At 37.8% G+C, this 24,154-nt stretch overlaps 1 protein-coding gene across 2 annotated transcripts; it reads left to right on the forward strand.

The window, feature by feature from the left end:
* Positions 1-1,091: 1,091 nt before the first annotated feature.
* LOC131932673 (uncharacterized) lies at positions 1,092-22,171 on the forward strand. Of its 2 annotated transcripts, none has more exons than XM_059289612.1 (16): positions 1,092-1,158; positions 3,100-3,366; positions 3,997-4,136; positions 5,039-5,168; positions 5,877-6,025; positions 7,134-7,260; positions 10,022-10,162; positions 11,988-12,236; positions 13,174-13,323; positions 14,007-14,138; positions 15,540-15,633; positions 16,191-16,267; positions 16,493-16,542; positions 18,652-18,832; positions 19,372-19,457; positions 19,850-22,171. In XM_059289612.1, exons 2-16 carry the CDS (start codon positions 3,297-3,299, stop codon positions 20,111-20,113), a joined length of 2,040 nt encoding a protein of 679 aa, XP_059145595.1. In that variant the 5' UTR covers positions 1,092-1,158; positions 3,100-3,296; the 3' UTR covers positions 20,114-22,171. The 2 variants fall into 2 exon arrangements, with proteins under 2 accessions (XP_059145595.1, XP_059145594.1); XM_059289611.1 differs by having other exon boundaries at positions 1,127-1,373.
* The last annotated feature ends 1,983 nt before the right edge of the window (positions 22,172-24,154 follow it).

Below are 24,154 nucleotides of genomic sequence, written 5' to 3' on the forward strand. Positions count from 1 at the left end.
AGACTGTCGACAGTATGTCGACAGACTGGCTACAGAGGAAGTGAGTTAAATAAAAGCTTGTAAAAAGACGACTTGTTAGTAAATGTAAGTCCTGGTTGTGTACGTGTCAAGATTCAAGAGAACTCACACTAACAAACCAGAGATCGGCCTCACAAGTTTTGAAGTCCCAAATAATTCAAAGGTATCGATATTTGTGAATCTTGTTCATCGTGATTGATAAATCGTTTTGATTTTGTCGGTGCTTCTAAAATTATTTGTTTTAATTTATTACGCTCATACCATTATGGGTTGTTTTTCGTGTATAACCAATCATTCTACTCAGCGCTATTGAGTACCTGGCGATATTCAGAGTACATTATACAGGAGATAAGGCGTCGTCGTAATTTTAATCACTTCACAATCGCTCACACAGAAACAGTTAAACTCTACTTAACCTACCATGATAACACTCACTGTGTGAGAAAAATTAAAACAATGTCTTTAATGCCTTTAACCCTTGTACAGCGAATACTTCCTATGTCGCTTTTGAACTTTTTAAAAAATGTGTTAAAAGCACATTTCAGCCGAACGTGTGTTATAAAATGGCGACAGGCGAACTTTCTTCAAACGCAGTTTATTTAGAGAGCGCCCTAAAGGAATGAGGCTCGATTTAAATTCCTGCTGGGGAAAAGTTTACCTCGGCATGGACTGTGATGTGTCAAGTCCCTTAACTGACACTCGCTCACACTTCTGTCTAACAGGACCGACAACTCTTCTCAAGGGACGTCATTCGGTTGATAATTTAAAAAAAAAAAAAATAATTTCCATCACCGTGTCAAGTTTTCCCCAACACATCTTTTTAAAATTACAGCCCATGTATCCAAAATTACCATCCCGTCTTGCTACGGCATGTTGTTATTTTAACCTTTAAGAGTGTTCAAACGAGAATTTAAAAAAAAAAAAGAGAGAGACGAGAGAGCCCAGTTTTAGATACGTTTTCTACCTAAGCAGCCTCTATTTACTTTTCTTTATGTCCTCCCCCCCCCCCCGCCATTCCCATCCCTCGGTGCGCACCAATTCTGCTCGCACGGTCCTAAACAAATATGGGCAAAAGTTGCCAGGTTTGACTACAGCCAAACTGGCAGATCAGAAAAAAAGTTCGTCGCGCAGTTTTACCTGGTAAGGTGCAGTAACAAACGTGAGACAAAAAAATTACGAGTAACATCAGTTACGGGATTTCTCGGATTCGTATTAGACAAAGGTTCAAACTGTAGAAAACAAGGACGTAGAAAAGACTGGATATAATACTCAATCAAGGCTTCGACATAGTATTAGGTTTCTTGCCATATTAAATTTTGGATTTACAAATATAAATTCTGGATATTTTGATCTAGGTAAAGTTTATCACCAAGGTGTAATACGTTTTTTAGTGTGATTGTTTTTTTTTAAATTGTGTTAGAGACATAGGTGCTGTTGATTGTGCTATTTTTTATTTTAAAAATTAATTTCTGAATTATTTGAATATGCTTATTTTAATTACTTATAATTATTTTGTTAATTATTTGTGTTCAAAATTTTCATTTAAACACACATTTTTCTGTTTTTACGTATTATAAAATATACGTTAATTAGTAATAGATATCTGTGAAATATGTTGTTTTTATAGATGTAAATTCGTATATTCATTTAATTTTAATTTTACTTCTTAAAAATATTTCCACGCACTGTAAGATTTAAACCAGGTGAAGAAGTTTTCAACGTTATTTTTACAGCATTTACATTTATATTGTGAGAAGGGCTGAATAATGCTTTAAAACACTTTTATTTTACAGTTTATATCTTAAATAAGCTTCACTTATTCGTAAAATAAAAACCCGTTTTTTTTTTTTACATTTGTCACCACTTTGACGTATTTCGGTAACTAGAATGTTCCAATAAGCCACGCCCATTTTGTGAGAATCCATCTTGACATTTCCGGGGCGACGCTGCGAGGACGCTGCATATTGCGGCTTATCTCTCTTTGAGGGTTTTATAGGTGAGAAAAGGGGGGGGGGGGGGAAAGGAGGGAGAAGAGTGGGAATTCGGGAGGGGGTAGAGAAAATGCGATATATTGAAAAATAAATTCCAACGAGTACTGACTGGTTATAAAAGATCATGCAACAGCAACATAATAAATAGTTGTAGGCGTCTAATGAATCGCGGCCCATTTTAATTGCCAGATTGTTTTGGCCCCACTCTTGTTTTTATGATTCCCCAGATGATTGTGGGCCAAAATATTCAATGAAAACAATCCTCAAGCAAACTGGAAGTTAACCTTGTGTATGATAGTGAGAAGATAAGCCACCAGACTCCGACTATACGCATTGTCAGTTTTGGACACGCTAATATACACACCCCTAGACCCGTACACACACAAATAGTTCAGACACTGAAGTGAAAATCCAACTAAATTTTTAACCTTATACAGTAACGTTCACCTACAAATCTATGCTAGAACTACTATAATTAACCACACATGACATAACATCTGTAGTTTCACAAGCCGAGGACGGGAGTTCGAACCGCACCGGGGGTCGAAATCTAAGGGAATGACAATAAACCCAAATATTTTCAATTTTACTGAGAAACTATTGCTAGTCTAGTTGGATTGATAACTAATTATGGTAACTAATTATTTATAATAACATTAAACTCGACGGAGTAACATAAAAACGGTGTACACTTATAATACTGGTACACCTGAAATAGTCATTCGGTTGGGGGGGGGGGGCTGACACCCTTATTTAACGTACGGGGTTACACTCGACCTAGTGACGCCATTGTGTAACGTGTAGGGATGTTGTTGTAGTCTGTCAATGACACATGTGTCGGTGACTCCGTGTCAGGAGAGAAAAAAAATTACAACCATGGTTAGCATTACACAGTTTCCGTTTAAATTAAAAAATAACCAATTGGGTTCTATATAATTCAGGACTAACACATTCTGAAGCTCAAAGCGTAGTTTTACAATTTAATTTCCGGAAATTTCTGTGGGATGATTACTTTCTAGAGGCTTTTACTACTGAAGCAGTAAGTGATGTTTAGCTAATAAAAGACGTTATCTTTTTGTGTCCTATATAGACAGATTTTATCGCGCATAATATAACCATCATCTACCCGAAGGAACAGTCAAGGAACAGACGTCAGGGAACTATTTTAAACTTCTACCAGTGACAAGCTGTTGATAAACTAGTGTTTGGAATATCTTGTAGTAGCACTAAGGTTGGCACTGTCTAAAACATCAACAACAGAAGACTACAGAGAGATTGCTTACAAGAATGTTGCTTCGACTTGGAATAGTTCTACACGTTTTACTAGTCACAGTCTACGGGCAGCCTGAGGAGCTAGGTTAGTATGACGAGAACTTTTGGGTTAGTTTTAACATCATATTGTAATCGTGAGGTAGAGCGCACGATTATCAACCCCAAAGTCTTGAGTTGGGTTCGAATCCTTAGGATGTCACTAGGTCCACCTAGATCTGACATGTGATTAACTTGAGTAGGGGAAACTAAAACAGACTTGGTGTAGATGCTGTTCATATTCTGGTGTCAGAGAAACAGATGAACTCTACTCCCTCTGCCCTATGTACCTTCAGATATGAGAGCGTTACTTTTAAATGGTTCTAACTTAGTGTAAATGCGTGAGGATATTTGTGTGTGTTCGATATTTAACACCATAAAGAACACTTATTCTTGTGGTGTAAGGAGGTAAAAGTGTATACAAATCTGCTGGGTGTTGTGTCAATAGTGGCTCGCACGTTGGCCATTGTTTTGGACCAACAGCGACATCACCACTCACCCTTGTACACGCCTACCATCTTTTTCGAGCTTCCAACATAGGTCTTACTCATACTCTTACAAATCTAATTTTTTTACCATGCCTAATTTGACTTCAGTTTTATTTTACCTTACCCTATTTTGTGTGGTGTATTATTGGCTTTTTAAAATGGATGACGTCATTGTCTCCTTCCATGTCCAGCCGACCCCACCAACCCCTGCTCCCACTCTAGAACCATCAACCTACCCAAAGACGGCAAATGTCTGGTGCCGGTCAGGACGGCGTACGACTGGACCACGGCACAGGCGGCGTGTGAGAGGGCGGGGGGATCGCTCTATCAGGTACGTGACGGGGGGGGGGGGGGGGGGGTGAGTTTAGGGGGGGGGGTCGCTCTATCAGGCACGTCACTGAGGGGAGGGGGTGAGTTTATGGAGCGGGGGCTCGTGACGGGGGTGGGGGGGTAATGAAGGAAGTGGGGGGGGGGGGGTCGCTGTATCCGGTACGTGGTGATATATGACGAGGGGGGGGGGGGCTCGCTCTATCAGGTACGTAGGGGTACGTGACGGGGGGGGGGGGAAGTGGGGGGGGTCGCTATAAGGCAATTGATGATACATGACGGGGTGGGGGAGTTTAGGGGGGGAGTCGCTCTATCAGGTACATGACGGAGGTGAGTTTAGGGGGGGGGGGAGTCGCTCTATTAGTTACACGTTTTTATTTCTAATTTTCGAGGGCAAAACTAAATAATGTGACCAAATATATGGTAGTTTAGTAAATTTGGAACTATATTTTGGTACATGAGAACCATATTCAGGCGAATTGTTTTATACATTTGGACTGATATTCTTGTATCCCTGGACCATTATTAGGCTAAATTTGGACCGATTGTTTTGTAATATCTGATCGTATTTTTGTAATTTAGGACGTAAAATATTTAAAATTGGATTCTTGCATTATTTAAAATATATATCTCTTTGTAATTGGGGCAATATTTGTTTATTGGGACAGATTTTATGATAAAATTTTTATGATAAATTAGAAAAGTTTATTTTTTGCAAACTTGAATGGATATTGAAGATTGTCTTGATACAATAGTGAATATAAAAAACAAATATAAAACACCAAATTTTAAATAAAAACTATTAATTTTGTAGTAACTTATATATATTAAAATGTGAACGAACTATTGGTTATTTAAAACACCAACGCCCTGTGTCTAACATCTCCCTCCCCTCTACTGTTGCAGCACCCAAATGCACGCCTCCAGTCCAGGCCGACCTTGATGAACTGCCTGGCGTCCATGGCAGACACCAAATTTGATGACATGTGGCTCAATGCCGTTGGTATATGGTACCCTCATTTTTTCTGGATCAACAGTAAGTCGTCAGAGATCCTATTATTGTTTACGTAAACTCCGTTACGCTATATAGGGTTATCGTTCCTTGACTTATATAGGGTTATCGTTCCTTGACTATAAGATTTTTTTTTCTGGATCAACAGTAAGTCGTAAGATAGAGAACTATATTATTTTTTTACGTCAATTCCGTTATGCTAGGGTTATCGTTCCTTGAATTGTATAGGGTTATCGTTCCTTGAATTGTATAGGCTTATCGTTCCTTGAATTGTATAGGAGTATCGTTCCTTGACTTGTATAGGGTTATCGTTCCTTGGCATGTATAGGGTTATCGTTCCTTGAATTGTATAGGGTTATCGTTCCTTGACTTGTATAGGGTTATCGTTCCTTGACTATAAGAACCAAACTCTTTTTGTCATTGTTTTTTTAACAAGTTGAGTAAGTCACTGTCTGAATCTATGCCTGTTTATCATTGAATGTGGTTTTAAATTCTAAAACTAACTAAATACACGAAATTTAAATAAAATAAACGGATATTCTGACTGCAGTTTATCAAACATGGAAGAGTATAATATCATTTTTACAACCAACAACAAAAAAATAGGGGACTAAGGCTCTTTCTTGCTAATGGTAGATTCGCGGTTCTATATTGTGTAGCTAAATCTCCATCCTGAATGTCCTGTGTCCCCTGATCGCACGTGACTGACATGTTTACATCTTCTGGTTCCAGTGACCGTGGTCAACGAGGTCAACTACTGCACACGTGAGGTCCCACCACGTGACGACGCTAGCAGCGTGCCCATCACAAGCGACACGCTAAGCGTGGACTACTGCGTGTCGACATGCCATGACAGTGGTGCAAGATTCATCGTCCTACACGTGAGTGCTGACCCAGGGGTCATATGCTGACCCAGGGGTCATATGCTGACCCAGGGGTCATATGCTGACCCAGGGGTCATGTGCTGACCCGGGGGTCATGTGCTGACGCGGGGGTCATGTGCTGACCCGGGGGTCATGTGCTGACCCGGGGGTCATGGGCTGACCCAGGGGTCATGGGCTGACCCAGGGGTCATGGGCTGACCCAGGGGTCATGGGCTGACCCAGGGGTCATATGCTGACCCTGGGGTCATGGGCTGACCCAGGGGTCATATGCTGACCCAGGGGTCATATGTTGACCAAGGGGTCATATGCTGACCCAGGGGTCATTTGCTGACCCAGGGGTCATATGCTGACACAGGGGTCATGTGCTGACCCAGGGGTCATATGCTGACCCAGGGGTCATATGCTGACCCAGGGGTTATATGCTGACCCAGGGGTCATATGCTGACCAAGGGGTCATATGCTGACCCAGGGGTCATTTGCTGACCCAGGGGTCATATGCTGACCCAAGGGTCATATGCTGACCCAGGGGTCATATGCTGACACATATGTACCCGTTTCCTGACCCTGGGGCCGTGTTCTGACCCAGGGGATATGTCCCCATTTCCCTGACCCACAGGAAGAAATTTTAACCAATTTCCAGATTCAGCGAAATAAAGGATCCATATGATAACACAGGGGGTACTGGACCACCGATACGACCCGAGGGATATAGGTCCCGCATTCCGCCCCTATCTTTAACTCCTCTAATACTACGAGTGCCCTAACATTAACCCATCTAATAGAGTGCCCTAACTTTAACCCCTCTAATACCTCGAGTGCCCTAACTTTAACTCCTCTAATACTACGAGTGCCCTAACATTAACCCATCTAATAGAATGCCCTAACTTTAACCCCTCTAATACCACGAGTGCCCTAACTTTAACCCCTCTAATACCTCGAGTGCCCTAACACCTCTAATACCTCGAGTGCCCTATCGTTAACCCATGTATTACCACGTGTGCCCTATCATTAACCCCTCTAATACCACGAATGCCCTAACCCCTGTATTACCACGAGTGCCCTAACTTTAACCCCCATAAGACCGTGTATGTCCTGATGTCCCCAGAATGGCGGCAAGTCCCCCGAGTGCTACTGTAAACACGAGCTGGACAGCAGGTACCAGCTACCCTGCTACACCAACACGTTTCAGTACAAGGACACAGAGAACTACTACATTATACACGCCAAGGAAGGTACGTCTACATACACCCACATCTACATACACATATTTACACATACAGCTACACAGAGAACTACTACATCATACATGCCAAGGAAGGTACGTCTACATACACATTCATACACACATACACACATACACACATACACACATACACACATACACACAAACACACATACACACATACACATACAGCTACACAGAGAACTACTACATCATCCACGCCAAGGAAGGTACGTCTACATACACATTCATACACACATACACACATACACACACATACACACATACACATACAGCTACACAGAGAACTACTACATTATACACGCCAAGGAAGGTACGTCTACATACACACATACACATACAGCTACACAGAGAACTACTACATTATACACGCCAAGGAAGGTACGTCTACATACACATTCATACACACATACAGCTACACAGAGAACTACTACATCATACACGCCAAGGAAGGTACGTCTACATACACACATTCACATACAGCTACACAGAGAACTACTACATCATCCACGCCAAGGAAGGTACGTCTACATGCACATTCATACACACATACACACATACACACATACACATTCATACGCACATACACACATACACGAACAGATCCACAGAGAACTACTTCATCATACACACCAAGGAAGGTACGTCTACATACACATTCATACACACATACACATACAGTTACACAGAGAACTACTACATCATACACGCCAAGGAAGGTACGTCTACATACACACAAACACATACAGCTACACAGAGAACTACTACATCATCCACGCCAAGGAAGGTACGTCTACATGCACATTCATACACACATACACACATACACACATACACACATACACACATACACACATACACACATACACACATACACACATACACACATACACACATACACACATACACACATACACACATACACACATACACACATACACACATACACACATACACACATACACACATACACACATACACACATACACACATACACACATACACACATACACATACAGCTACACCAAGAACTACTACATCATACACGCCAAGGAAGGTACGTCTACATACACACAAACACATACAGCTACACAGAGAACTACTACATCATCCACGCCAAGGAAGGTACGTCTACATGCACATTCATACACACATACACACATACACACATGCACACATACACACATACACACATACACACATACACACATACACACATACACACATACACACATACACACATACACACATACACACATACACACATACACACATACACATACAGCTACACCAAGAACTACTACATCATACACGCCAAGGAAGGTACGTCTACATACACACAAACACATACAGCTACACAGAGAACTACTACATCATACACGCCAAGGAAGGTACGTCTACATGCACATTCATACACACATACACACATACACACATACACACATACACACATACACACATACACACATACACACATACACACATACACACAAACACATACAGCTACACAGAGAACTACTACATCATCCACGCCAAGGAAGGTACGTCTACATGCACATTCATACACACATACACACATACACACATACACACATACACACATACACACATACACACATACACACATACACACATACACACATACACACATACACACAAACACACATACACACATACACACATACACACATACACACATACACACATACACACATACACACATACACACATACACACATACACACATACACACATACACACATACACACATACACATTCATACGCACATACACACATACACGAACAGCTCCACAGAGAACTACTACATCATACACACCAAGGAAGGTACGTCTACATACACATTCATACACACATACACATACAGTTACACAGAGAACTACTACATCATACACGCCAAGGAAGGTACGTCTACATACACATTCATACACACATACACATACAGTTACACAGATAACTACTACATCATAAACACGTCTACATACACCCACGCCCACATACACAGATTCACAAATATACACACACATCATACACTCCAAGGAAGGTCAGTCTACATAACATTCATACACACATAAACACACAGCTACACGAAGAACTACTACATCATACACCAAGGAAGGTACGTCTACATACACAGTTACTCAAATACACACATGGAACAACTTTTCCCAAATAAAATACATGGAACTATTATATCATGTATACACATTCATAAACATTCGCATATTAACACACAAAACACATAGACCTACACTGGAGCGTTTCAGAAATATAATGCATATTACGATTACATTGCTAAACAAGGTAGAAGGTCAAACAGTGAAAACAGAAGCAAAAACTAAATAAATCTTGGGTAATATAATATAGTGAGGGGGGGGGGCATTTATAAAACAACAAACAATGTTGCCTTACCTTACAAGTCGCCATTTGATACAGATAATTTGATATGTAGAATGTTAATGTTTGAATATCTGATACAGATAACTTGATATGTAGAATGTTAATGTGTGAATATCTGATACAGATAACTTGATATGTAGAATGTTAATGTATGAATATCTGATACAGATATCTTGTTTTGTAGAATGTTGCTGTTTTTATATTTGATACAGATAACTTGATATGTAGAATGTTCATGTGTGAATATCTGATACAGATAATTTTATATGTAGAATGTTGATGTTCGTATATCTGACACAGATAACTTTTATATGTTTGTATATCTGATACAGATGACCTAATCAAACTCGCCGCCTCCGAAGCTTTCTCCAAGACGGAGATCCTCTGCGCCACAGTCGACCACGCGACCAAGGACAACCGAGAAATGCGCAGCGACACGTGCTTCACTGCTCACCCTTTCCTCTGCTGTTTAGGTAAACATTTTAGTTTAGTGCACTTGAGGTAAACATTTTAGTTTAGTGTACTTGAGGTAAACATTTTAGTTTAGTGTACTTTCGGTAAACATTTTAGTTTAGTGTACTTTAGGTAAACATTTTAGTTTAGTGTACTTGAGGTAAACATTTTAGTTTAGTGTACTCACCCTTTCCTCTGCTGTTTAGGTAAACATTTTAGTTTATTTTACCTACCATTTCATCTGTTGTTTAGGTAAAAAATATTTTTAGTTTACCCCTCTGTTGTTTAGGTAAACATTTTAGTTTACTTTACCTACCATTTCATCTGTTGTTTAGGTAAACATTTTAGTTTAGTGTACTCACCATATGCAGTCAGAATTTTTTCCTCCCTTGCCTTAGAGTTAAGCAAAGGGAAATAACTCTTTAAAAGAATCCACGTGCATTAAAAAATTAAACAAAATTATAGTTCACAGAGAAAAATGATTGCTAACTATAGTGCATTACATTTAGTTATCATGCATTAAAATTTTCATTAAAAAATAGCATTAAACTTAGTAAAACAAATTTTTTATGCACAGTACAGACGTTTTGTGGCGCATAAGAATGTAAATAGTTAATAATAATATCAATGACAGTCCTTAGTTAACTTGCGCTTGTATCTTAGTACTTTCATATGGATAATTTTCTGTTTTAACTCGATATGATCCCGAGGGGAAAAAAATCTCTTGAATCATCATTGAATTACACATTTGCATTTTCAGGTCAAAAAAAAAAAAAAAAAAAAAAAAAAAAAAAAAAAAAAAAATTAATTACACATTTTCATTTTTAGGTTGGGTTCATTTTTAATTTTTAACTTTTAAAAAAAAATATATTTAGACGTTTTGTATTAGATCTATGTATAAGTAAACCATCTTAAATGAATGAAAGTAGGCTACAAGTATGAAAGAAATATTACTATTGTAAATCTGTATCAGTCCTCACAAGCCGGTGATGAAAACTGTAATACTAAAGCGAACACACACAACTGACGCTGTAAATTACATGTCTGAGGCAAAAAAAAAGATATAATTTCTTACTTTCTCGTATACCAAATGTAAAGTAAATTAAGTAAACTAAGCAGCCAAAAGAGACAAGAGTTGTAGGCCTACACCCCATTTAAGTCTAGTTCTTATGCCATTTTATTTTCTCTATTTAATTATTATATTATTCAATTAATGCTCACGTCTTTGAAACTGTATAAAACTATAAAATAAATTATATTATTACTGTTAAAAAAAAATTAACTCGATATGATGGGGGAAAAAAAACCTCGATAAGATGACATGAAATTACTCAGACTGTTTAAGCTTAGTAAGCACTGTACATTACTCTACACGTTAGCAGCGTTTGCATAAAAGAAATCAAAATTAATTATAATTAAATTTTTTTTTAAAAAGTTTACTATGTACTACATTTGTTAGTTAACTTGATATGATTCATTAGTGTTTAATAGTATATATGTATGACATTCCTAAGTTAACTTGATATAATTCAGTAGTGTTTACTTTGAATGACATTCCTGAGTTAACTTGGTATGATCCATTAATGTATGACATTCCTTAGTTAACTTGGTATGGTCCATTAATTTATAACATTCCTTAGTTAACTTGGTATGGTCCATTAATGTATGACATTCCTTAGTTAACTTGGTATGGTCCATTAATTTATAACATTCCTTAGTTAACTTGGTATGATCCATGAATGTATGACATTCCTTAGTTAACTTGGTATGGTCCATTAATTTATAACATTCCTTAGTTAACTTGGTATGATCCATGAATGTATGCCATCCCAATCTTGACCCCAGGCGAGGCCACTAAATGCACGAGCCTGGAGTGCTCAGGTACCGAGTGCCGTTTCCTGATGAAGGACAAGTGCATGCTGCGTGTCGCCAGCAACTACAACTGGTATGCTGCGCGCGCATACTGTGTGGCCAAGGGCGGTGACCTCTGGAACATGCACGAGCTGAACGAGATGAACCAGGTGACCCAGTTTCTGGACGGGGTGTCCAGGTACTGGATCGGGGCCTCCAACTACGGCTGGACTTTCAATGCCAGTATGTCATTTTCAATTTTTTTTTTTTTTTTTGGTTTGGATTTTTAATGCTAGTAAGTAATTTTTTTAATTAATAGTCTGATTTAACTTTCAAGGGCAGTATTTTAAAAAAAAATTATTAGTCTGTTTTAAGCTTTAATGCCAGAAAGTAATTTTTCTTACTTGTATGTTTGACTTACAGTGCCGTATGTATATATTTATATTGTTGGTATGGACTTTCTATGCGAATATATATTAAAAACTGTCTGGACTTTTAATGTTAGTATGTAAAATTCATATTGATAGTTTGGACTTGCTGCGTAAGAATTAAAAAAAAAACCCGTCTGGAATTTTATTACCAGATTGTAATTTCAAAATTTGGTTGTTTGGTGTACGATTAATAGAATCGAGTTTAACAATAGAAAAAAAAATGCAATTATACGTTCGTTAAAAATGTACCTATAGGCCTACTATATTTATAAGGAAGCTGTTATGTAATAAGGTGGAGGGCTGGAAGATAATCAAACTTTTGTGATAGAAGTGAAGGAGGGGGTGATATTTAAGTTGGTATAATATGATTACACACTGGCAATCAGAAAGATTATATGTGCATGAGATATTTTAAGCAATTTCTTTATGCGAATCAGATAAAACTTTAGCACACAATTACAATAACACATTGACATAACGAAACAATCAAGTTAGCGCAAATATTAGTTGTAATCTGTGTTCGTTTTGTTCATTATAATTCAGGAATCTTGTCAGTTTTTAAATTTTACTTAAATTAATTATCATTTAGATTTAGTTATCGATTCATATGTGTAGCTTCAATAAAACAATTTGAAATAAAAGTACCGAGTACCAGCTACGTCATGTTAATTTCCCCACGTCTTATCTGGTGTGTGAGTTAATGACGTCTTCAGATTCTAAATGCACTAATTGACCCCTCTCGTCCCCAGCCAGTGCTGACCTGTCCAAGACAGGTGGAGACTTCAACCTGGCCAGGTGTGGTCACATGTTCAGAGAGAGGCTCAGCACTACGTCATCAGGCACATGGCAATGGGGGGACACTGTCTGCGACCAGCAGAAGTCTTTCCTCTGTGAATTTCGTAAGTGGGGGCAGGGGCGGGTAGAGCTGGATTAGGGCCACGACCTGAAAATGTACAGTGATTTTTTGGTTGTAAATGTCCCTTAAAATATACAGTGATTCATTGGTTGAAAATGTCCGGTGGTCCCTGCTTGAAAATATACAGTGATTCACTGGCTGAAATGGGTCCCCTGCTTAAAAATTAACTAGCGGTCCCTCTAACTACCATGTTGGGCATTTTATAAAGCCAACAAACACGCTAATAAAAACAGAACAACAATGTGGCAGAGTATTTAGGAAAATATGCCCCTCCGATACCTCCTCTATAAGCTAACCACCCCCCCTAGCCTTCACACATGACCCTAGTTGCCCGTCGTCTATCAGGAGGATTTCTTTAACTGAACAGTTAAAACAAATAGTTCATTGAAACACCGTATAGTTTTAAAGATAAAACTACAGTCTTTATATAAGAGCCCTTAGCCACCGCCATGTCAGCCTTACCCCATGTCCGCCACTAGAGCCACACACAACATCACCCCAAATAGCGATAGGTTTTCTGCACATAGGTTATGTGATGTTTTCAAAAATCCTTTACCAAATGAAGTTTACCCTTTCAATATCATAAACTGTTTTTTAATGTGATGATGTCTACACTGCTAATCAAGTTAAAAAAAATGTTTCTGATTGTGATACATTTTGTTCCAGCCAAGACAACGTTTACTAGGGAGGAGATTGACAGGGAGGTTTCCTGTCCCTGGCCAATCACTGTCATCTCAGTACCAGACGAGACACAGACACCCATACCGTTCGTCAACAACAACCAAAGTTCTAGTGGTGGTAAGTTTTATTTCAACGTTTTAGCAGTGGTATGTTCTTATTTCAAAGCTCTAGCAGTGGTATGTTCTTATTTCAAAGTTCTAGTAGTGGTATGTTCTTATTTCAAAGCTCTAGTAGTGGTATGTTTTTTTTTAAAGCTCTAGCAGTGGTATGTTCTAGTTTCAAAGTTCTAGTTGTGGTATGTTCTTATTTCAAAGCTCTGGTTGTGGTATGTTCTTATTTCAAAGTTCTGGCAGTGGTATGTTCTTATTTCAAAGTTGTAGCAGTGGTATGTTCTTATTTCAAAGTTCTAGTAGTGGTTTGTTCTTATTTCAAAGCTCTAGCAGTGGTATGTTCTAGTTTCAAAGCTCTAGTAGTGGTATGTTTTATTTCAAAGCTGTATCAGTGGTTTGTTCTTATTTCAAAGTTCTAGCAATAGTATGTTCTTATTTCGAAGTTCTAGTAGTGGTGTGTTCTTATTTTAAAGTTCTGGCACTGGTATGTTCTTATTTCAAAGTTTTAGTACTTGAATGTTCTTATTTCAAAGCTCTAGTAGTGGTATGTCTTATTTCAACGATGATTGCTTTTATTTTTTGCTTTTCAAAGTTTAAAGATGTGTTTATCTACATTTCAAATGTTGATGTGTTTTTACCGTCCATATATTAAACATGTTTTGTTTTGTCCCAAATTTAACCAGTGTTTTGTGCTGTCCACAACACAAATGAACACATGTGTTGTGATGTCCACAACTGAACACATGTGTTTTGTGTTGTCCACAATTGAACACATGTTTTGTGCTGTCCACAATTGAACACATGTGTTTTGTGCTGTCCACAATTGAACACATGTTTTGTGTTGTCCACAATTGAACACATGTGTTTTGTGTTGTCCACAATTGAACACATGTTTTGTGTTGTCCACAATTGAACTCATGTGTTGTGCTGTCCACAATTGAACACATGTGTTGTGATGTCCACAATTGAACACACGTGTTATATGATGTCCACAATTGAACGCATGTGTTGTGCTGTCCACCATTGAACACATGTGTTGTGATGTCCACAATTGAACACATGTTTTGTCCTGTGCACAACACAATTGAACACATGTGTTGTGATGTCCACAATTGAACACATGTTTTGTGCTGTGCACAACACAATTGAACACATGTGTTGTGTTGTCCACAATTGAACACATGTGTTGTGATGTACACAAATGAACACATGTGTTCTGTTGTCCACAACACAAGTGAACACATGTGTTGTGTTGTCCGCAATTGAACACATGCGTTTTGTGTTGTCCACCATTGAACACATGTGTTGTGATGTCCACCATTAAACACGTGTTATATGATGTCCACCATTGAACACATGTGTTGTGTTGTCCACATTTGAACACATGTGTTGTGTTGTCCACTTTCAGACAGTTTCCCCATTGCCGCTGTGATTGCTGCCTGTGTTGCCGCCCTTGTCCTGTTGACCTGTCTAGCACTGGCCGCTGGGTACTGCCACAGACAGTAAGTTCTAGAACATTCTTCACATGACCACATTCTGGTGGACTGGGGTCAGGGGGTGGGTCGGGAGGTCTATATAGATCTAGCATCTTGTTTAAAGGTATCTAAGTAAAAAGTTGGGGACAATCAACTCATAATGGCGGGTGCTACTGTAGTTCAGTGTATCTTCCAGACTTTTTTCTCCGGGAGGGGGGGGGGGGCGGACTAAAACTTTCCGTGGGGCGGACACTGTTAAAAGTATATATTTTCTATATTAATTCCATTTCGTTCGGGGGGGGGGGGTACGGGGGACGGTAGACTCTCTCCCCCGAAGAGATGCCTGGAAGAAACACTGCCGTAGTTGGCCAGGCAGCGTATAATGAAGATACACAAATAAATAAACGCCTTAACGTAAACAATAGGATTTTAGTGTACCACATTTTAGCGTGTACAGTTATACAGATCAAAGAGTTCACAGTCAGTCGCTCATGTCAAGAAATCAGTTTTTTATTTCACTGAATGTTTTGTTTTTCTCACACAAAGACGGTTGGTTGAGCTAATTTTTGTGTCTTTTTTTTCAGAGGAAAATTCAAAAAGGCGAAAGAACATCTGGCGTTTATTCCATACTTCGCGGATGTAAGCGGGGCTGCAGATTACAGTAAGGCATTTTCTAGAAGTTTTAAATGTGTCTTGAGAACTCAATAAATAATTGAAATAGTTGAAAAAAAAAATCTTTTCTGAAAAATTTTTTGAAATAAAAGCAAAAACTTTTCTAACTGAAAAAATTATTGAAATAGAAGCAAACGGTATCCTAAAATTATAAGACTGTTTGAGAATGTTTTAACTTTCCTCTAATTACCTGCCATCATTAACCTTTCACCAGGTGCAACCATGCAGAGCAACATGAGCTCCGTGTCTGAACGTGGGTCTCAGGTAATATAACACGACAAAGACGTGTAGGTCTCAGGTAATATAACACGACACAGGTAACATAACACGACAAATACATGTAGGTCTAAGGTAATATAACACGACACAGGTAACATAACACGACAAATACTTGTAGGTCTCAGGTAATATAACACGACACAGGTAATATAACACGACAAATACTTGTAGGTCTCAGGTAATATAACAGGACACAGGTAACATAACACGACAAATACTTGTAGGTCTCAGGTAATATAACACGACACAGGTAATATAACACGACAAATACTTGTAGGTCTCAGGTAATATAACACGACACAGGTAACATAACACGACAAATACTTGTAGGTCTCAGGTAATATAACACGACAAATACTTGTAGGTCTCAGGTAATATAACACGACACAGGTAACATAACACTACAAATACTTGTAGGTCTCAGGTAACATAACACGACAAATATTTAAGGTCTCAGGTAATATAACACGACACAGTAACATAACACGACAGATACTTGTAGGTCTCAGGTAATATAACACGACAAATAATTGTAGGTCTCAGGTAACATAACACTGCAAATACTTGTAGGTCTCAGGTAACATAACACGACAAATACTTTAAGGTCTCAGGTAATATAACACGAAACAGTAACAGAACACGACAAATACTTGTAGGTCTCAGGTAATATAACACGACAAATAATTGTAGGTCTCAGGTAACACAACACGACAAATACTTGTAGGTCTCAGGTAATATAACACTACAAATACTTGTAGGTATCAGGTAATATAACACGACAAATACTTTAAGGTCTCAGGTAATATAACACGACACAGTAACATAACACGACAAATACTTGTAGGTCTCAGGTAATATAACACGACAAATACTTGTAGGTCTCAGGTAATATAACACGACAAATACTTGTAGGTCTCAGGTAATATAACACGACAAATACTGGTAGGTCTTAGGTAATATAACACGACAAATACGTGTAGGTCTCAGGTAATATAACACGACACAGGTAACATAACACGACAAATACTTGTAGGTCTTAGGTAATATAACACGACAAATACTTGTAGGTCTCAGGTAATATAACACGACAAATACTTGTAGGTCTCAGGTAATATAACATCACACATACTTGTAGCTTTCAGGTAATATAACACGATAAATACTTGTAGCTTTCAGATAATATAACACGACAAATACTTGTAGGTCTCAGGTAATATAACACGACAAATACTTGTAGGTCTCAGGTAATATAACACGACGAATACTTTAAGGTCTCAGGTAATATAACACGACAAATACTTGTAGGTCTCAGGTAATATAACACGACAAATACTTGTAGGTCTCAAGTAATATAACACGACAAATACTTGTAGGTCTCAGGTAATATAACACGACAAATACTTGTAGGTCTCAGGTAACAAGACACGACAAATACTTGTAGGTCTCAGGTACTGTAACACGACAAATACGTGTAGGTCTCAGGTAATATAACACGACAAATACTTGTGGGTCTCAGGTAATATAATACGAGAAATACTTGTAGGTCTCAGGTAATATAACACGAAAAATACTTGTAGGTCTCAGGTAATATAACACGACAAATACTTGTAGGTCTCAGGTAAACAAAATACGACAAATACTTGTAGGTCTCATGTAATATAACACGACAAATACGTGTAGGTCTCAGGTATTATAACACGAAATATACGTGTAGGTCTCAGGTAATATAACACGACAAATACTTGTAGGTCTCAGGTAATATAACACGACAAATACTTGTAGGTCTCAGGTAAACAAAATACGACAAATATTTGTAGGTCTCAGGTAAACAAAATACGACAAATACTTGTAGGTCTCCGTAACACGACAAAAATGTCGACAAGGGAATTAATTTTTTTAAATCGAGCATTTATAGACATTAGTAAAGAACGACTACATCTATATTGTAGCATTTTAAAACCTTAGTATTTGCGCAGTTTTCTATTTGTGCAGTTTTGCGTTTGCACATTTTTTGGGAACCAAACCAACTAGTTTGTTAATTGAGATTTCTGTATTTAAAATCCTAATTTCTATGTCATACGTTGTGATTTCCAGATTGGATTGGTGAAGGGTGGCGGCTATCAGTCGGGCATGTCCGCCTTCGCCATGTCCACGTCATACGGAGAACAAAATGGAATGTTCCAGACACAATCGCTGGACAGGAGACAGAAAGATTCCATGGCGAGAAAACTCACGGACAGTCAGAACTACCTCGTCAATGGGAACTCTTCACTGGGTAAGTTGTAAATAGTCTAGGATAAGATTGTTTTTTTTTGCTAATTAAGTTGTGAACAGTGTTTTTTCCAGACTTTTTTCTCCGGGGCGGGGCACTTTAAAAAGTATACATTTTCTAGATTAATTTCATTTCGTTCGGGGGGGGGGGGGGGGGGTGGGGGCAGATTTATTCTTTAGTTGGATACGTTGTGAAGTAAATAAATAGTCAATGGTAAATTTGATTATTAGTTGTGTAAATTATGAGATATCTATTCTATAAGTAGTGTGGTATTCTGATTTTGTCGAAATGTTGAACTAGTTAATTGAATCTAAGTCACGAATTACTCTTGACAGCTATTTTATGTACATGCTAACAATTATAGTAAAACAAGGTAAACTTTATCCGAGTATTTCAATACGCACTTAGTACTCAAGTATCAGTGTCATGCCAATTAGTGTTTGTTGATGTCTTGCCTCTACAGATGAACGGGGTTTAGCAGCGACTTATTACACGTTGCCAAGGCAACTAATGTTTAATTAATTATTTTTTTGCCCATACAGATGAACGAGGTTTTGCAGCGACCTACAGCACCTTACCCCTTAAAACACGAGACTACATGACCCTTCAAGCCCAGATGGACATCAAGGTTAGAGTTCTCAAACATACATACGTATATATATATATATATATATATATATATATATATATATATATATATATATATATATATATATATATGTAAATGTGTGTGTGTGTGTTACTGTCAAAGCAAAATCATATATATATATATATATATATATATATATATATATATATATATATATATATATATATATATATATATGTGTGTGTGTGTGTGTGTGTGTGTTACTGTCAAAACAAAATCCTGCCTATACAAAAACAGTTATTAAGACTAAGCTCGTTCGTTGACTACCACTATATTAAATTAACAACTGGTAGCACCCAGAAATACGACCAGCATCACCAAATTAGTGACTTTGTAAATCATGTCGTTGAAACAAAATAACATTTTCCCAGGACGAGGCCGAGCTAGCAGCTTTAAGAGGCTCCCTCAGGGGCAAGCCGGAAGTGACCCTGGTGACCGACAACGTGGACATGAACTTCACCGTCAACCACGCCATCTCTCGCAGTCAGAGCCACGCCGGCAGCGAACCTTCCAGGTCCTCTCTCGAGAGAACGATGGAGGAAATCACGCTGCCCGTCAGTGAGGGGGGACACCTGAGGAATCTTCCAGAAAGGGTGGCGGAGGCTAGGATCTACACCAGCCATAGTAACATCTAAAGGCACAGGGGCAACAGTTGAACAACTTAGAAATGTTTTAAGCTAACTAACTGCATGCCAGCATATGTTTTTATGACTTCTCAAGTTGAATAAATACTTGCAGATTTTGACAATTACAAATTCAAAAATAAAATTACTTTTTTTAGGCGACATGTAAATTTTACTTTTTCAAATTTTAATAACAATTGGAAGTGCCTTCTTTAAAATGTGATTGGCGATTTTTTTATTGAATTTGTTTTGTGTAAATAAAAAAAGCCAGTAACTATTTTTATTTGTAAATATTCAACAAATAACCTTTTTTTGACAAAATTGGAGAACCTTTAAAGAAATTTTTAGATACCTATCAACCTAGTGTTAAAATATTTTTTGTGGCTAGGTAAAGTTTTAGGTAATTCATTTTTAGAAATCTCTTCAACGTTTCTCAGACTGAAGCACAGCCTACTATAAGATCTACAATAATTTATGCTTGTAAAATACTTGATTTTTTTATCCAAGTTATTTTTAAGCAGCTGATAGTTTTTATCACTGAGCATTACAACAAGGATTTCGATGCATTTTTTTTATGTTTCTCATGTGTCCACTATTTACTACAGGTAATAACATTTTAATGAGATTTTTTATATTGGAATCAATGTGTTTATGTGGACATATTTTACTGGTCTAAGCTGGAAGACATAATGATCGATTAGTTCCAATATAAACAGATTATAAACTTTTTTTTTTCTGAGCTTGTTTAGAAAGTCTTGCGGGTGTCGAAAGATCTATGAGTCAAACCAACAGACAATGGATTGCAAGCTTTTAGCATCCCACCTTTAAGGTTTCATTACAAAAAAATCAACATATGATTTCACGAATTCTGTAGATCCAGCAGTTTGAAGGCTAAAGATATCACTTTTTTCTACTCCGTAAGATTTTTTTTTTTAAAACTAGAATTCTGCAACTATCGGACTTTCAAATTTTTTTGGAGCCGTACCCAATACTAGACTAAACACAGTAACTCTAGAAAAAGGGAAAATCCCATCAGTTTAAAAATGTAGCTAGTTTTATTTTTACCAAAAAGATGTGTTTTTTGTGTGTGTTGGACTAGCTTTTACACTTTGAACAGTTTTATAACTGTACAGCAATCTGGCACAAGATTAATATCAATCTGAGTGTGAATAATCTCTAAATCTCTGGAACAATTTGAACCTATTTCTGAAAACTATCTAGCACAATCTGACTATAGAAGAAAGAGACTATATTATAATGGGACCATTTATAACTATTTCTAACTTATGAACTCTGTCATTGAATCCCCTCCCCCCCACACCTTTTGTACAATAACTGTTTAAATTATGGACTGCAGTATAAAATATGATCTTACTCATGTATGTACATATAATCATAATGAAATGCTCTACGGTTAGTGTTTAAGTTCAACCAAATTAATATTTCTACAACTTCATGATTTCAACTTTTTTTACTCTACTTTATTTTGGTATTCTGTTTTTATTTCCAAATTATGTTTTTAAAGCAATTTAGTAGGACCATAATAAGAGAAATTGTATCTGCAATAATCTAAATGTATATTTTGTATTTTAATGGAGTTATTATAATGGATCTGCGCCAGTAAAAATTAAGTTATACATTAAATATTATTTGATTTTAAGAAATATTACTCTTGCGGGGGAGTTATGGATATGTAAAAGAACAAGCACATTGTATTTTTTCAGGTAAGAGTTTGGCCAGAGTAAGTTTGTTGGTTTGTATATGGCCAGCAGTAATTTTGTTGATTAGTGTATGCACATAGCCGACAGAAGGTTTGTTGCTATAAACCTAGACAAGGTCAGCCACTGCAAGTTTTGTAAAGGACCTCGCTGTTTTTGTTGTCTTTGAAGGACTTTGGTTTAAGCTGTTACAAATTTTGAGATCTTCAAATGTAATGATCTTTATAAAACATCCACGATGCGGTGGCCATGTGCCATATATAGGCCAACATACATACATATTTATATATATATATATATATATATATATATATATATATATATATATATATATATATATTCGGAGAGTGTTTCGCTGTGAAATAAGATTATGGGATGTCGGGACATCTGTACCATAAATTTGTCAGAAGTTTTACTGTAAACTAAGAATTTTAAGCGCTTGTTTTTACATATCAACAGTTTGGTGTAATGCACATAATATTAATATTTTGTCTTCTATTGAAACATTTATTGTATTTTTATATGATTGTCATTATATTGTGTTCAATTCTAAAAATAATAATGTTCATGCTCTTTTCGGTTAATTCATTGATTAATTGTTTTTGTGATACAGAAAATAATGTTTTACATTCCTTTTTAGTTTTACTTGAGAAAAGACAAATGTCAATTGTTTTAAAACTGGAATTACGAATAAAATGTCTTTGAAATAGGTCAATTAGTTGTTTATTTGTTGTCCTGGGTGTATTTTCATTACTTTGTTTTCAACTGTGGGAGAATCTACATCTCCGTCGTACTTCAGCACACAACAGGTGCTAAGGCGTAGCTAGGGGAGGGGGTGGGGTGGCAGCCCAGGGCACCGACCTCAGGAGGTGTTACATTGGGTACGAAAAAGAAATAAAAAGCTTACTTTGAGCTGCGTTTCAGGTGAAGTTAAGAAAATAAAAAGCTAATTGGCTCTACGGAATGAAATATACATTACATTGAGGAAAAAAAAACCCAACAACTATTATCACTGTTTGGTGGTAGTGGTGGTGGTGTGTGTGTGTGTGTGTGTGTGTTGGTGGGGGGGGGGGGGCTTTTTCGCCAGTGTGCATAAATATATAAAGATGGGGGGGGGGGCGCAAAATTGGCAAAATTGGTAGTTCCCCTGGGGCGCCAGAATGGATTGTTAGGTCTCTGAACAGGTGAGGTTGGATGACATGAATGGATATCACGAGCGTTGTAAAAATAGCATAATCTTGGTGAACTTTTTGAGAAAACTAAGATTACCAAAGGTGGGGGGGGCATGCCCATAATAAAAAGACATGTTGTCTGTTGTTTTTTGTTATATGCGCCTGTAAATTACTGTCTGTGAACATACAGAAAGCTACTTCAAATTACATTGGCACTTTTTAGAAAACCGAACATTTTTGCATTGCCTTAGTATTGGTATCGACATACATGTAAGTTACCTTTTACCCAAGGATCCTGAACATATTATATAACACAAAAAGACAGAGGGTAGTTTTAGTGGAAGTTGATCATTTCCATACATTTACCCTTTAAGTCGTCTTGAGTGAGGTATCAAACATGAGTTGTTCGGTCTGGGATGGTGTGAGAAAATGGTACATGGTCAGGGGATAGAGCACTTGTCAGAGCTGCTCAAGTTGACTCATAGTCTTGTTGTCTAGGGATATAAAAGTAAGGGATATAGAGACACATGATCAAGGATAACAAACATTCAAGAATCTATGGACGCCTATAAATGTTAATAATGCTAAGAGGTATAGTAACTACAGCTTTTCAGAGTTATCTGTCCGGCTGGAGTATGGGCCTCCATCCTTGTGTTATTTTCTATAGGATAATGTGGTTCTTTAGTAGAGCAGTGTTATAGGTCTATAGCACTGACTTTGATTGTTACTATGGTAATCTTCCTCTTTAGACTTAGCGACCCGTTGGGCAGATGCAGTAGAGTTCATGTTTCTTGACCTGGGCAGAGTTTCTTCCAGGCATCTCTTCGGGGGGGGGGGGGGGGGGGGGGTTACGCCCCCAATCCCCCGAACAAAGTCTACCGCCCCCCCCCCCCCGAACGAAATAAAATTTATATAGAAAATATATACTTTTAACAATGTCCGCCCCCACGAAGAAAGTCTATCGCCCCCCCCCCCGGAGAAAAAAGTCTGGAAGAAACACTGGACCTGGGCATTTGAATGTATGGTGTGGTGAGCACTATTTATTGTCAAGCCGCCTTTACTTTCCCCAACGTAAGTTAGGTACCCATTAGAGTTGAGTGGACTCATGGACGCCCTACGGTCACAACCCCAAGTCGAGATCCGAACTATCATGCGACCACGCC

The sequence above is a fragment of the Physella acuta genome, unplaced genomic scaffold (genome assembly GCF_028476545.2).
Source record: "Physella acuta isolate Inbredline_101_S28 unplaced genomic scaffold, ASM2847654v3 ptg002254l, whole genome shotgun sequence".
Classification (NCBI taxonomy): Eukaryota; Metazoa; Mollusca; class Gastropoda; family Physidae; genus Physella; species Physella acuta.

Bases quoted from the DNA above. Each gene is read 5' to 3' on its own strand.
- LOC131932673 (XM_059289612.1), top strand. From the start codon at position 3,297: ATGTTGCTTCGACTTGGAATAGTTCTACACGTTTTACTAGTCACAGTC. The intron at 3,367-3,996 runs GTTAGTATGACG...TTCCATGTCCAG, and splicing joins CGGGCAGCCTGAGGAGCTAG to CCGACCCCACCAACCCCTGC. The intron at 13,324-14,006 runs GTAAGTGGGGGC...ATTTTGTTCCAG, and splicing joins GTCTTTCCTCTGTGAATTTC to CCAAGACAACGTTTACTAGG.